This window comes from Chrysoperla carnea, chromosome X (genome assembly GCF_905475395.1).
Source record: "Chrysoperla carnea chromosome X, inChrCarn1.1, whole genome shotgun sequence".
NCBI lineage: Eukaryota > Metazoa > Arthropoda > Insecta > Neuroptera > Chrysopidae > Chrysoperla > Chrysoperla carnea.
Genome location: NC_058342.1, coordinates 27524349 through 27537376, shown reverse-complemented (window position 1 = coordinate 27537376; position 13028 = coordinate 27524349). Strand labels below are relative to the sequence as shown.

Below are 13028 nucleotides of genomic sequence, written 5' to 3'. Positions count from 1 at the left end.
GAAGTAATTTTGAAAGAAAACACGGTAGCACAAACAATAGAGAAACAGTGAAAACGCTTTGTTTTTTTTTTTTTTTTTTAAGTATCTTTCCATTTTTAAAAACTTTAAAAATTGCCACACTGTTACTTACGTCGTTCGCGTTAATTTTGAGACACCGTTTATAAGAAAAATATTTTTTATAACAATAGTTGGATCGAAAAGCGCTTCAACCTATCATTTTTTTGAATAAGCAATAGGAGGTATCATGTCCTTATTATATGTTCTTGCTGTAAAGGGTGCCGAGGTGAGGGCATCTCTCCAATTGATGTAGAACATTCGTTCCAACTACCATTGCTTGTTCCAAAAATACAGGGTTGCACCTATATTTGACGCTTATCCATAAAAAAATAATAATTTGTTAGTTTTTTTTCTATCAAAGAAGTTTTTTTTAAAAGCTCAGTAATTAAAGCAAAAGAAATTGTAAAAAAAAAAACGATAGTGGGAAACTTTCCAGTATTTACTTTTTTTACAAGCTAAAGTTCATTTTTATGCTTTAATTACTGAGCTAAAAAGTTATCAGGAATATAATGATCTCAATTTTTTGCGAGTTTCTTTTCATAATAATTTTCAGATTATTTATTTTGATTTTCTTTTTTTTTTTTTGTTTGTTGCCAAAATGTATAGAATGGTTCACAAAAAACGAAGCCACTATGTTCAAAAATATATATATATATGAAATATATCAAGGGATACTAAGTTTAGTCACAAGTTTGTAACGCTTAAAAATATTGATGTTACGAACAAAATTTTGGTATTGGTATTCATAAATTCACTTAATTAGACTTGTCTTGTATTTACCTAAGTAACTCAATCAATTGTTTGTTTTCACTTGTTTTTAAATGTATTCTTACGCAGTGGAATTCAATTATCATTATAGTCCAGTCGACAGTTAATGGAAGTTAATAAATCTTTGGCCTCCTGTTCAGGGATGGTTAATTAAGATTTGCTCAGATTTTGAACCTCGAGGACTCAGTGCGAGAAGAGGAGGGGGTAGAAAGCTGCAGTGCTGGCTAATACCTATAAAATTCTCAGCCTCTCTGAAATGAATCACTAGTTTTCAACAAACGATTCGAGTTCAAAAATCTCAAAGTAAAAATTTACCATTTTTAAATGTCATGATTTGAACAGTCAATTTAAAACAGTTGATTTTTTCCAAATTTGATGTAAGTTAAATTACTTTTCTGACGAGTAGTATGAAAATTTCAACCTGCTAAACCTTTATTATATTTTAAATATCGGTCGGTAATCAGTGAAAACGCATTGTTTTTTTCAAGTATCTTTCCATTTTTAAAAACTTTAAAAATTACCACACTATTACTTACGTCGTTTGCGTTAATTTTGAGACACCCTTTATAAGAAAAATATTTTTTTATAACAATAGTTGGATCGAAAAACGCTTCAACCTATCATTTTTTTGAATAAGCAATAGCAGGTTTCATGTCCTTATTATATATGTTCTTGCTGTAAAGGTTGCCGATTTTTTGTGAATCATTCTGTAGGATAGGATGGCGTAAGATTTTTGCGATATATATATGTTTTTTTTTTGTGTTGTGTCTTTTTGATATGTGATATTAGTAAATATTTATATATCTTATATCTAATGTTATATTATAATTACAAAGATTGTTTATTATTGTAAGTTCATTTTTATTGAATTGTATTGTACATAAAATTTTTATATTTATTTAGGATGTTCTTCATTTAACGACTTTTAAAAAAAAATAAAATTCGATCATGTGACTTTTGTAAATTACACTTCACAAAAATAATAACGTGACAATTTTGAAGCATATTGAAGTTCACTTCTGTAATCTAAATAAGCTCTGGTAGATCTCAAAAGATACATGCCTGCAAAGTGCAAATATTGTGTAATTTTTAACGAAGCAAAAAGTATCGCGTTTTTATTTTTGCGATGTAACTTTTCAACTGAATTGGATCCTGCACAATTCAAATATAAAAATTTTTTCGATCGAATTTCCTAGAAATTTAGTTAAAAGTTCTTGCATACCGATTAAAATTTCAATGAGAGTTTTTAAATGAACATTTTTTGATATTAGTGTTTTTTTTTATATTTAAATTTACGATTTACGGAATTGACACCAAATTTCCGGACAAAATATAATGAAGGGATTTTTATGCTCAAATTATGATTCAAAAGACTATTTAGGTGCAAAAGTATCTTTTAATAAAATATTGTAGATATATTAAAGATTTTTTAAAATTGATTTTAAGGTTTTAGTGTATAAAAATTTTAAAAAAAATTGTAGTATAATTTGAAATTGTCATAGTCAAAATCGATTAAAAACGAATTTGCATAGATGTTCAACCATAGTCGCTATATCCGAGTTTACATTTTATCTCTGAATCTATGCCATTATGATCTAATTTGATAACTTTTTCACTAAAAACTATCCTTCCCTGAGTAAAAATGAAAGTCCGATCGTTAAAAAGCTAGAATGCCATTTGGGACGCTTGTCTTTTGACGTCCGGGCTTTCATTTGCTTTCGAAGGATAATTTTTCCCTACAAAAAAATGAATAACTGTCATTTACAACAGTTAGCCCTGAGTGTGTGTACGTGATCATACGACGCAAAATTAATTTGTTCTTATAATCGATTTCGATTGTCTTTTAAAATGGAAAATCGCTTACAAAACAAATTTTATTTACAATACAAATTCATATTTTTATTATTAATAGATTTATTAATTATGTTTATTGTTTAATATTACAAAGAAAAATTAAGAATAAGGGTAGACGAACGACAAAAATCGCTAAGTAAGAATTGGCAATTGCTTACTTAATTTCAGATATTTGTATCTCCGCGAAAAATGATTCGATCTTGATAGTTTAGAGCTCAATTGAAAGTATACACTTTCAACTTTTTAAAAATCTAGCTCAAAAGTTTTTATCATCCTTTGTTACATTGCATCGAGGGCAAAACGTTAGAAGATGATAATAACTTTTGAGCTTTATTTTCCACAAGTCGAAATTGCATGATTCCAATTGACCTGGACGATTAAGATAGGATCATTTTTCGCGAATATACAGATTCCGGAAATTACAATAATTGTCTTGATAATTCTATTTGGATGAAATTCTATGCCGATAAGTAAAACAAGCAAAGCTATCGAAAATAAAATATATTACAATTTATCCACTTAGCAAAGGCTTTTCTCGTTAATGGTACATCGAATTCAAAAATATCGAAACGAATTTTTTTCGTCAAATTCCTTAAATCATGTCATTCTTCTTCGACGATATTCTTGAGAAATTTTAATTCAAAAAGTCCTGATTTAACTGTTTGCGCTATTTGTCGTTCGTCTACTTTTATCCTGGTGTGAGGATCAATGAAGTTTATAAATCATAAAAATTTTAATTCTCAATTGAAATCAATGGGTCTTTGTCCTAGAAATTTTTTATTGCTTCAAAAGACGTTATCGAGACAAAACATCGTGTGAAATCAATTTTTGGATAACATTTGGATAACTTTTAAGCAAAAATATTTGGCTTAATTTAATTTTTAGTGCTTGATAGTTAATTGTTACGAGAGCGCGAAAAAAAAATTTGCTCTCTTTTCCTCTATACATGCTAGAAAGATGGGATTTTCACCAATCGACTCAAAATAAAATCAAATTGAAATCGACATCAGGACAAAGGTCTATTGTGACATTTATATCATTAATCGTCATTGAACTTTGATATTTTTAAACTTCATTAACTTCCAAAGAAAATTGAAAAAAAAATGGGTATTGTATTAATTATGTGTTTGATAGATGTCCTAAAATGGGAAACTTGTAACCGTTAAATATGAGCTTTTTTGATACCAAAAATTATTTCATGCAGACAAATTTGGTGTTCAATAAATAGTTTCTGAGATATTCTATTTTAGTATACAATTTCATACGATATTTCCTAAAATAAGGAAATTAAAATTGTTTTTGGCATGAAATTAACCTTCAACGTCAAAAACTCGTACGAATTGAAATTGATAAACCAAAAATTATAAAATTTATAGAAGTGAGGAGCAATTATAATACTGTGACGTATTTTTAGCTGGAGAAGCGTATAAAAATAAAACAGAGATGAAGTCGTTAATATCTGTTTCTGATTTTAAATGAAAATTGGATTTTAGCAGAATATTAACCTGAATTTTAAATTATCATTTGAACTTCGATTTCTAAGAAAGATAATGAAGATAAATCAAAATGGCTGTGTATAAATTAGTCTGAAAATTATATAAATTTTTTTATGAGATAACAAATTAATCTGTATAAAGAAAATTTAAAAAGAAAAATAGTTGCAAGTTTCCCAATTTGAAATTAGGCAGCTAAGAGAAGGTATATATTTCAGTGAAAAAATTATTTCATACATAGAAATTTCTTTTTTTTAAGAAAATTCGAATTCCATTTAATAAGACTAGCAAAAACAAATATTCTAACTTGATGGATAAAAACGATAGATTTCGTACAATTTTTAGAATTTTATAAATTTCAAATATCTTGAGAATTTAAACTTGATATCTCAAGATAAGAGAACTGAAAATCGGGCTTCCATCTTTGAGTATACTTGTTCGAAATTTATTGCTTTAATCCAGCAAGTACGCCAAAAGTAGTTCTAAAAACTTCATTTTGTTTATGACGTAAAGAAAATAAGGTCAGTCAAGCGATAGACACCTTACGTCGTAGAATGTTGCCGCGTACTGGGTCAGTCGGTCACATCTGATTTTCTTTACGTCACGGTTCTCTGATTTTATCTTCAATTAAGAACTACAATTATTTTCTCAAAAAAGGTTCTGTCGAGTAGATTATAAATGCATTGACGGGCATATAAGGCGCTTATGGTTTATTTCTAAATATTTTGAGCATAGCTTTATTTAACATACACTAGCAAGCATTTTTTAAGAAATAAACACGGCGACTTACATACCACTTATATATATAGTTTATTGTTTCGTAGTCTGCCTTTACCAGCACATTAATTGCGTATAATCTGCTTAATGCTTCCATCACACAAGAGAACTAATGCACACGAACGTCCATTTCAACTTAAGTTACAGCTCTATTTAACACTTAAATTTTAACAAACGTCCATAAAACTTGCGTTTAAATCAAGCTTGTGTGACAGGAACCTAACAGACCCCAAATATTTTAAAATAAAACGTAAAGTAAAGATTAATGGGTGCCTTATTAATAATATTAAAAAATATAACAAAAAAAATATATTTAAAAAAAGTTTAAATAATAAAAAATATTTAAAAAAAAAAAAAAAAAAAAAAAAAGTTATTGTTATAATTTTGGAAAAAGTGTTTTTTTGACAAAATATTTATTGGCTGGTTATGGAGTTTTTTAGTTGTTTTAGACTCTAAATATTTAGAGATAAGAAAATTTTTATACTGGCTAATAAAATTTCTACGGAAATGTGCAATTTATTAATTTAAAAATAATAATTCACTAAAAATAAAGAAAATGGTTTATTTATTTATTTTTACAAATATTTTTTACACACATTTCAGAGCGGCTTACGAATTCTCAAAATAATAAGTTTCAGATAAAAATATGGTTTGAAGTGGTATTATATTGGATATCTGCGTTTGTGCTGTCTCGAAAACGGCGAATTCGATCGGTGGTTTTTTATCACTTGCAATGATTTACACGAAGTTTCTTATTGCGATACTTTGGTTATACCCTGTATATATGATATATATATGTCAAGGTATACTAAGTTTAGTCCCAAGTTTGTAACATTTCAAAATATTGATGCTACGAATAAAATTTTGGTATAGGTGTTGATAAAATCACCTAAAGAGTCCATTTCCGGTTGTCTGCCTGTCCGTCTGTTAACACAATAACTCAAAAACGAAAATATTTATCAAGCTAAAATTTTATAGTGTGTCCAGGACGTAAAAAGTGAGTCTAAGTTCGTAAATGAACAACATAGGTCAATTGGGTCTCGTAAACCGTTAGAGATAGAACAAAAGTTTAAATGCAAAAAATGTTCCTTATAAAAAATTAACAACTTTTGTTTGAAATATTTTTTCAATAACATCACTGTTTACCCGTGAGGGCGCAAATTAGGTCAAAATTTTGGTGTCCATTTTCTCTAAAACTATAAAAGATAGGGAGTTGAAAATTTAAAGGTAGCTTCAACTAATAAATGATCTACAATATAAGGGATAATAAGGTATAGCAGAATAAGCATTTTGGTATAAGGAATGTAACTGGAAACGTTCGCCTTAAGAGCAACGGACTTAAAAAGTTTTGCATACCGTGTCGAATTGACCATTATTTAATCTGGTACAATCATTATAAAACATAAGATTGGTATTTTGTAAAAGAACGTAGAATTACTCCTTTATTCGATTAAGTGTTCACATAGAACGCATCCATGTGTACATGTTAAAGCTCTACAGGGTGGTATCTAAACTTTTAATTCTATTTAAAAAAAACATAAAATAGGTATACACAAAAAATTGTGAATTAAAAATACGTATTTCAACAACAAAGTGAAATTTATAAGCTTTAAAGGGAAAGTTTAACTATTTTCCAATAAAATATGATGCTAAATTGCAAATTAAATGAATTTTCCTGTTTATTTTCGATTATCCTCTCTAACAGAATCGAAAATTCAAGATTTTTGCGATTTTGTCCACATACACTGAAATTCTGGCGTGAAGGTTAATGAATGTGTTGCGTCATTCATATCACATTTCTTCGTACGCAGATCAGTCGGGCTATATAAATCTAGGAGGTTCGGCTCCTGGAGATGCACTCAAAGACAATTCTCGATAGTAATATTGTTTCAAGGCTACCTATTTTCCCTATTATATCAACTTTCGTTCTTTTCTAAGTTTTTTAAGTATGAAATATTTCCACAAGGGCAACCTTTCAACAAGAGAACAACAGAAAAATATTTATAATCTGTGTTGATTTTTTGCTTAGCCTATAATACGATATTCAAGAATTTGATTATTACTGAAAAATATAACTTAAAGAGTAAGTACAAAAGTTTTGTATTAGAAAAAATCATACACTTTTAGAAGTGGGACACCCTGTGTATGAATGTACAGTAATTTGTATTAAAATAACTGTACTTAGAGTTCTATCAAACCAAAGTGACACTGCAAAAGAGATATATATGTATGTGATTTCATATCTACACTCTCTCTTGCTCAGTGCCACTTTGGTTTGATAGAACTATTCATTTAAAATGTTAGGGAATTTTTCTATTATAAAAAAATTAATGAAATAATAAAAATTTTACTAAAAATGTACAATTGTCCAAAATGTCATTAATATAGGCGTCATAATAAAAGTATTTTATAATTTTTTTTAAGTAATTTATTTATTTTTTTTTAAACACATTTCATTTCATTTAAAACATATAATTTTATTAATTAACCGATTTAATCGTAGTTTGTTTGTTAACCTGATATCGTGATTGTGGATTTAAAAGAAATTTTTAAATGATGTGTTTACATGCGAAAAGAAGTGCTCAAGAAATTTTTAAAATTTCATATAAATAATGTTTTTTTAAATTTTTTGAAGTGAATTAACAATTTTCATTTTGGTTTTTTTATATAAATGGGTATGTAGTCGAGTTATTTTTAATTTAATTAATTGAATTTGAACTAATTGAATTAAGGGCTAATCTTATTGCAAAACGTATTAAATTCGCCAATATTTACAAATTAATGTTTGCTGATAAACGAATTCTAGGAAATTTTAAAATCAACTTTGTTTTTTTAATATTTTGTAATTCTGTAATGTAATGAGAAATGCTTAGAAGTTTTGATCTAAGAAAACATAGGAGTGGTATGATGTCGTTTATTTTAATTTTTTTTGAATTTCTTTGGAAATAATGTCAATTCTTTGATGTTCAAAATTTGAAGAAATGATAATATTTCCAATGTGAAGTGCATATTTCTAGTATAACACAAATTTTTCCAATTCGTCAATTACCGCGATATCAAATGACAAAAACAGTGCAAAAATTGTGGAAAGTTCTTAGAAATTGTCGATTTTCGAGAAATTTTCGACTAAGTTCATATATTCTGTTAATAGAATAATGTGACGATCGAACTGGAAATGTCACGGAAGTTTGAATTCTATAAAAATCGGAGAATAGTAAGGAGATTGATCGGTGGAAATAATAATAAAAAATAAATAAATAATGCTATGAATCCTTAAAATTAAATTCTGAAGACCCAATTCTTCATCTCGGAATTATCATATCTTGTATCAATTTTAACTTCAAAATCTCCGTTTTACAAGTTTTGATTTCTTAGAAAATAAGCATTATGAAATTTTTTGTCGCTCAAAAAACTGTAATCGCCTTCAAATGCAATTTTATCTGTTATTGGATTAAAAATTAGGGAATTGTCCACGAATTTTTCAAATTTCGAAATAAAAAATTTATTTGTGATTTTTTGTTTCTGTTTTAGTGGATACTGTAAACGTAAAACGATGCTCAGAAGGATCAAGTGGTCGTATGGCCACTTTACAAGCCAGGAAACAAGCCTTACAAGAAGAATTAGCTGCACGAAACGAAGAACTTCGACGATTATGTATACAAGAAGCCGAATTAACAGGTTCAATGCCACCAGAAGTTCCATTAGAACCAGGCGAATCGCCGCCACCATTTCGTCGAATGGTTGGCACTGGTTACGCTTATCCACAGAATTTAATAAATAAAATAAAAACGAATGAGGTTGAATCGATTGCCGCCTTAGAATTGGAGAAACAAGTACAAGTTGGGATATCAGAAGCTGCGCTGGGTTTAGTCCATAATGGCGCTGCAAGCAAGGTAATTAAAATTATTTGTAATTTATCACCGTTTTCTAATTTACTCAGAAAAAATTTCTCAGGAGACGTACGTATTCTTCGTACGCAGATCAGTCGGGCTATTTAATTCTAGTTGATTCGTCTCCCCGAAGCGCAATACTTGAAGGAATCTTGTATCAGAGCTATCTGTGAGACTTAACTTGAATAAATCAACTATTTCTTCTTGAAGATATTGTCGATTGAACTTTCATCTTCAATTTATATAAAACTAGCTTTTACTCACGACTTAGCCGCGTTGAATTTTAGATTTTGAAAAATTTTTAAGTTTTCGATTTAAAAGTTTCATTTATTCCGATAAACAAGGTTTTACTGTAGTTGTTTTTTTGTCAGTTGTATAGATTTTTATTACTACAAAATTTTTCTTTACAGGCTGCTCGAAGAAAAAATCGTTTAGTGTACCAACAAAGTCAAAAACGATTAACCGAGTTGGATGAACGACTTGGATATTTAATGGCAGCAAGAAATGATCAAAAACCGCAATCATCACAATCTCAACCAAACAAATATCCATCACCAAATACCCAACAACCGAATTCTTCACCGCAACAACAAATTCATCCGCAATACTCGCCACAATTATTAGCTCAACAAACACCTCCATCACAGATGCAATCACCTCAATTACAGGCACGTCAACAACATTACCCAACATTAAATCCGCCATCAACATCATCGACGAATCAACCGACGAAGTATAAGAAAAAACCGCGACCGGCTACCATCGATTTGGATAAAGATCATCACAATCGTGCTTTACATCACAGTAATTCGAATACGCTGTACTCGACGCATAGCATGAACGCTGGGGATCATAATCCACGAATAATTCATCACGAACGCTTAGAACGAACCACATCCGCGATACACCCCCCTAGACCGCAACAAGTGCAATTAGCTCCCCATCAACAATACGATACCGGTTTAGGTGGCTATTGGATGTGTCTAGATACCGGAGAAACAGTTTGGTGTTCCGTTGAACCTAACTATTGGCAACGAGAGACTCGATTTGGTAGTTTAGATCGATCGAAAACACGACCGTTACAACATAAATGGAGTACCCCATCGACAATCGATTCCGATGAAACGTATCGACATCACGTGAATCCCACCCACATAAAAACCCTACCAGATTTGGGAAAACATTCGCGATTACAACAAGAGATGTTTGTGGATACGGCAAGTAAATTAAGCGAAAACTGGAATGTATTACAAGCGCATTCTCTTGGGAATGTAGCATCCCAAGTGGATTCAGCCAGTGTTATCCCGTATCGCGATCGAATGGCAACGGGTAATCGAAAATACAAACAGAAAAAGTGGTATGAAACGTCATTAGATGCTCCACCATTGCTGGATAATTCTGGAGCGTCAACATCTTCGAATACTCAACATCATAGTGGAAGCCTAGAAAGTATGTTACCCCCACATTCTCCGTATCATCATTCACCACTAACAACTCCAACGAAATCTTCGGTGATGTCCCCGAAAACTCCTTCTCCGCATCCGCCACCTCCAACACCTCCTGCTCGCGTACCTTCTTTAGAATTATCCGTTGAACCATCTTCTACAACATTTCCAAATAATAATAACACGGTTCCATTGTTACAATCACCAAAGAATTGTACGGTGATACAACCGGGTCAATGGAAACCGTATCGTGAGGTTACAAAGCCATTTGAAATGTCTGATTTTTATAAGTATTCAACGAAATTTCGTAATCGTAATAATAATAATAATCAGACAACGCAGAATGATAACGAAACTCATAAAACGAACGAGGATAAAATAGTGGAAAATAGTGTAGAAAATGGTTTTGATACCACAGATTCTGTAAATAATGTTGTTTATCACAAGGGGATTTATCAGCCGTTGCAACCAATGAAGTGTCAACCATTCCATCATAATAATAAGTAAGTTTTCACATTTATTTAAACTGTTTCATTCTTCCTAATCGCGCACTCAACTTACAAAGCGTAGTTAATAATTTTCCAAGCTTCCATGAACCATTTGGAGCTGTTTAAGAACAGCAGGAGGGCTTTGACGTCGACTGACTTTAGGTCGGAGAGGTCGTCAAAGAGAGGCTGGCTCAAGTAAGTTGTGTTTGACTCCAATTCCGTTGATGTGTTCCTTGAATTCTGATATATTTAATTTGGAACTATCATAAACGACGAAAACATCGTCAACGTATCGATATCAAATTTTTGGGAATTATATTTTTCATTTAATTTCTAAATAACTCACAAATTAATTATCCTTATAAAACAAACCTTTTTTTTTTGCAGTCCCAATGGATTATCAAACCACCGTACCATGACATCATCCCCATCAAGTATGATGAACTCCATCGTTGAAGTCGTAACTCCACCCAACTCAAACAACAATAACAATGATCAAAGTTCAAACAACAAAGCAACATTACATAAAAAAGTATATTCTACAAGTTCACCATTAGTGCCTGTTGATAAAACTAGTCATCAACTACATTCAAATAGTGCTGCATATGGACAACAACAATTAGTAGTTAATTTTAATAATAATAATAATAATAATCATATAAATACGTCATCAACGTCTGCGTCCTCCTCTAACCTTAAAAATAATAATTCAATGCCTACGTCAACACTAGTTTAAATTTTATCATATATGACAAAAGTCTGTTCTTGCAATTGTTCTTTTTGATTTGGTGATTTGGATCAAATTATTTAGGTTAGATCTCAATATTCCGTCCTTCATTCAATAACTCACAATTAGTGTGCTGGTCACAACTTATTATTTTATGGATAAATTTAATAGAAAAAAGTAAATAGAGATATTTTAAGCTGGATAAAGTTTACGTGTAAGAGTTTACGTATAATCGATCTTCACCTTGGTATCATGCCCGATGCTATATATAAAATTTGAACATAAACGAATGCCAGCTTATTAAATTCCTATTAATTTATAAAAACTCACGGTAAATAAAGTTTGATCCAAATCCCAAATAAAACTGTTCTAATGATATCGATTAATATAATTATCTCTCTCTTCTATATCCATTAATTAATATATTTATTGATCATAGTATAAATATTTAAGTATTTAAAAAAAAAATAAATAAACGTACGCCTTTCTATACAAGTTGAATATAAAATAATTTAAGGAAGTACGATCACGGTATCTAAATAAAAATACAATTCACAAAAATAAAAACGTGATTCACCACGGCCTCAATTTTTGATGATTTCCATCAAAGTGAAAATATGGAAGATGAAAAATAAAAGCAACCGAAGAATTTCAGAGAAATAAAAGTTAATTAAAATAACATTATTGTTTGTGTTAAATTCTAAAGGTTTCGTGATCGTACTACCTTATTCAACTTTAAAATGCAATTATTCTTGAACCTGATTAATGATAATTAATTAATTATACGTTTTCTTTGGAAGTTTATATTTTTGTGTATATATTAATTATGAAGTTTTTTAAAAAAGAAGAAAATTTATTAAATTTAGCAAAACATTGTTAAAAAAAATCGTATAATTACGAGCAAAATCGATAAAATGATCTTCGATGCAAATTTTTTTTATGTACAATCGAATCTGGATAAGCGAAAGTTTAATGAATCGTAATTTCTTTTTCGCTGATGGAGATTTTCACTTAACCAGTTTAGTTTTTCTCACTTATGTTAGACAAAAACAATGACAATTAGTTCCACGAAATTAAAGAATGGATCATTAAAAAATAGCATATGTTAAATACGCTCGACTGTTGCCTGTAAAGGTACAGGCACGTAGTAAGCTCAATAATGGTGGTCTACGAGGGGAAAACGACTTTCTCTTATAGAGGTTCTTCTTTCTCACTTGAATAAAAAATCGGAATAAAAAATACAACAAAATTACATGATAAATTTCGATAAAACAATTAAAAAAATAATAATTTTGTAAAACATTTTCTAATTTTGATTGGTTATACTTAATAATGACTTAAATTTTTGTGATAATTAGTTTTTGATTGAAAAGAGAATTAGAATAGGCCTGTATCCTAAAATTATTTTTTTTGTTTCAATCAACGAGTCGTTATCGAGCCAAATCGTGTGAAATCAATTTTTGGATAACTTTTAAAATTATGAAGGATTTAAATTTACAAATAGAAGCAGAGGAAAATAGCACATTGTG

General features: G+C 29.8%; 1 protein-coding gene across 1 annotated transcript; it reads left to right on the top strand.

Annotated features, from left to right (window-relative positions):
- Positions 1-7415: 7415 nt before the first annotated feature.
- LOC123302241 (GATA zinc finger domain-containing protein 7) lies at positions 7416-11899 on the top strand. Its single transcript, XM_044885094.1, has 4 exons — positions 7416-7624; positions 8481-8842; positions 9250-10787; positions 11160-11899. The coding sequence occupies exons 1-4, from the start codon at positions 7621-7623 to the stop codon at positions 11506-11508; spliced, it is 2253 nt and encodes a 750-aa protein (XP_044741029.1). The 5' UTR covers positions 7416-7620; the 3' UTR covers positions 11509-11899.
- Positions 11900-13028: the final 1129 nt, after the last annotated feature.

What these genes read in the sequence shown, in the direction of transcription:
- LOC123302241 (XM_044885094.1), top strand. An exon ending in ATAATGGCGCTGCAAGCAAG is followed by an intron (nt 8,843 to 9,249) that starts GTAATTAAAATT and finishes TTTTCTTTACAG; the next exon opens with GCTGCTCGAAGAAAAAATCG. An exon ending in CCATTCCATCATAATAATAA is followed by an intron (nt 10,788 to 11,159) that starts GTAAGTTTTCAC and finishes TTTTTTTTGCAG; the next exon opens with TCCCAATGGATTATCAAACC.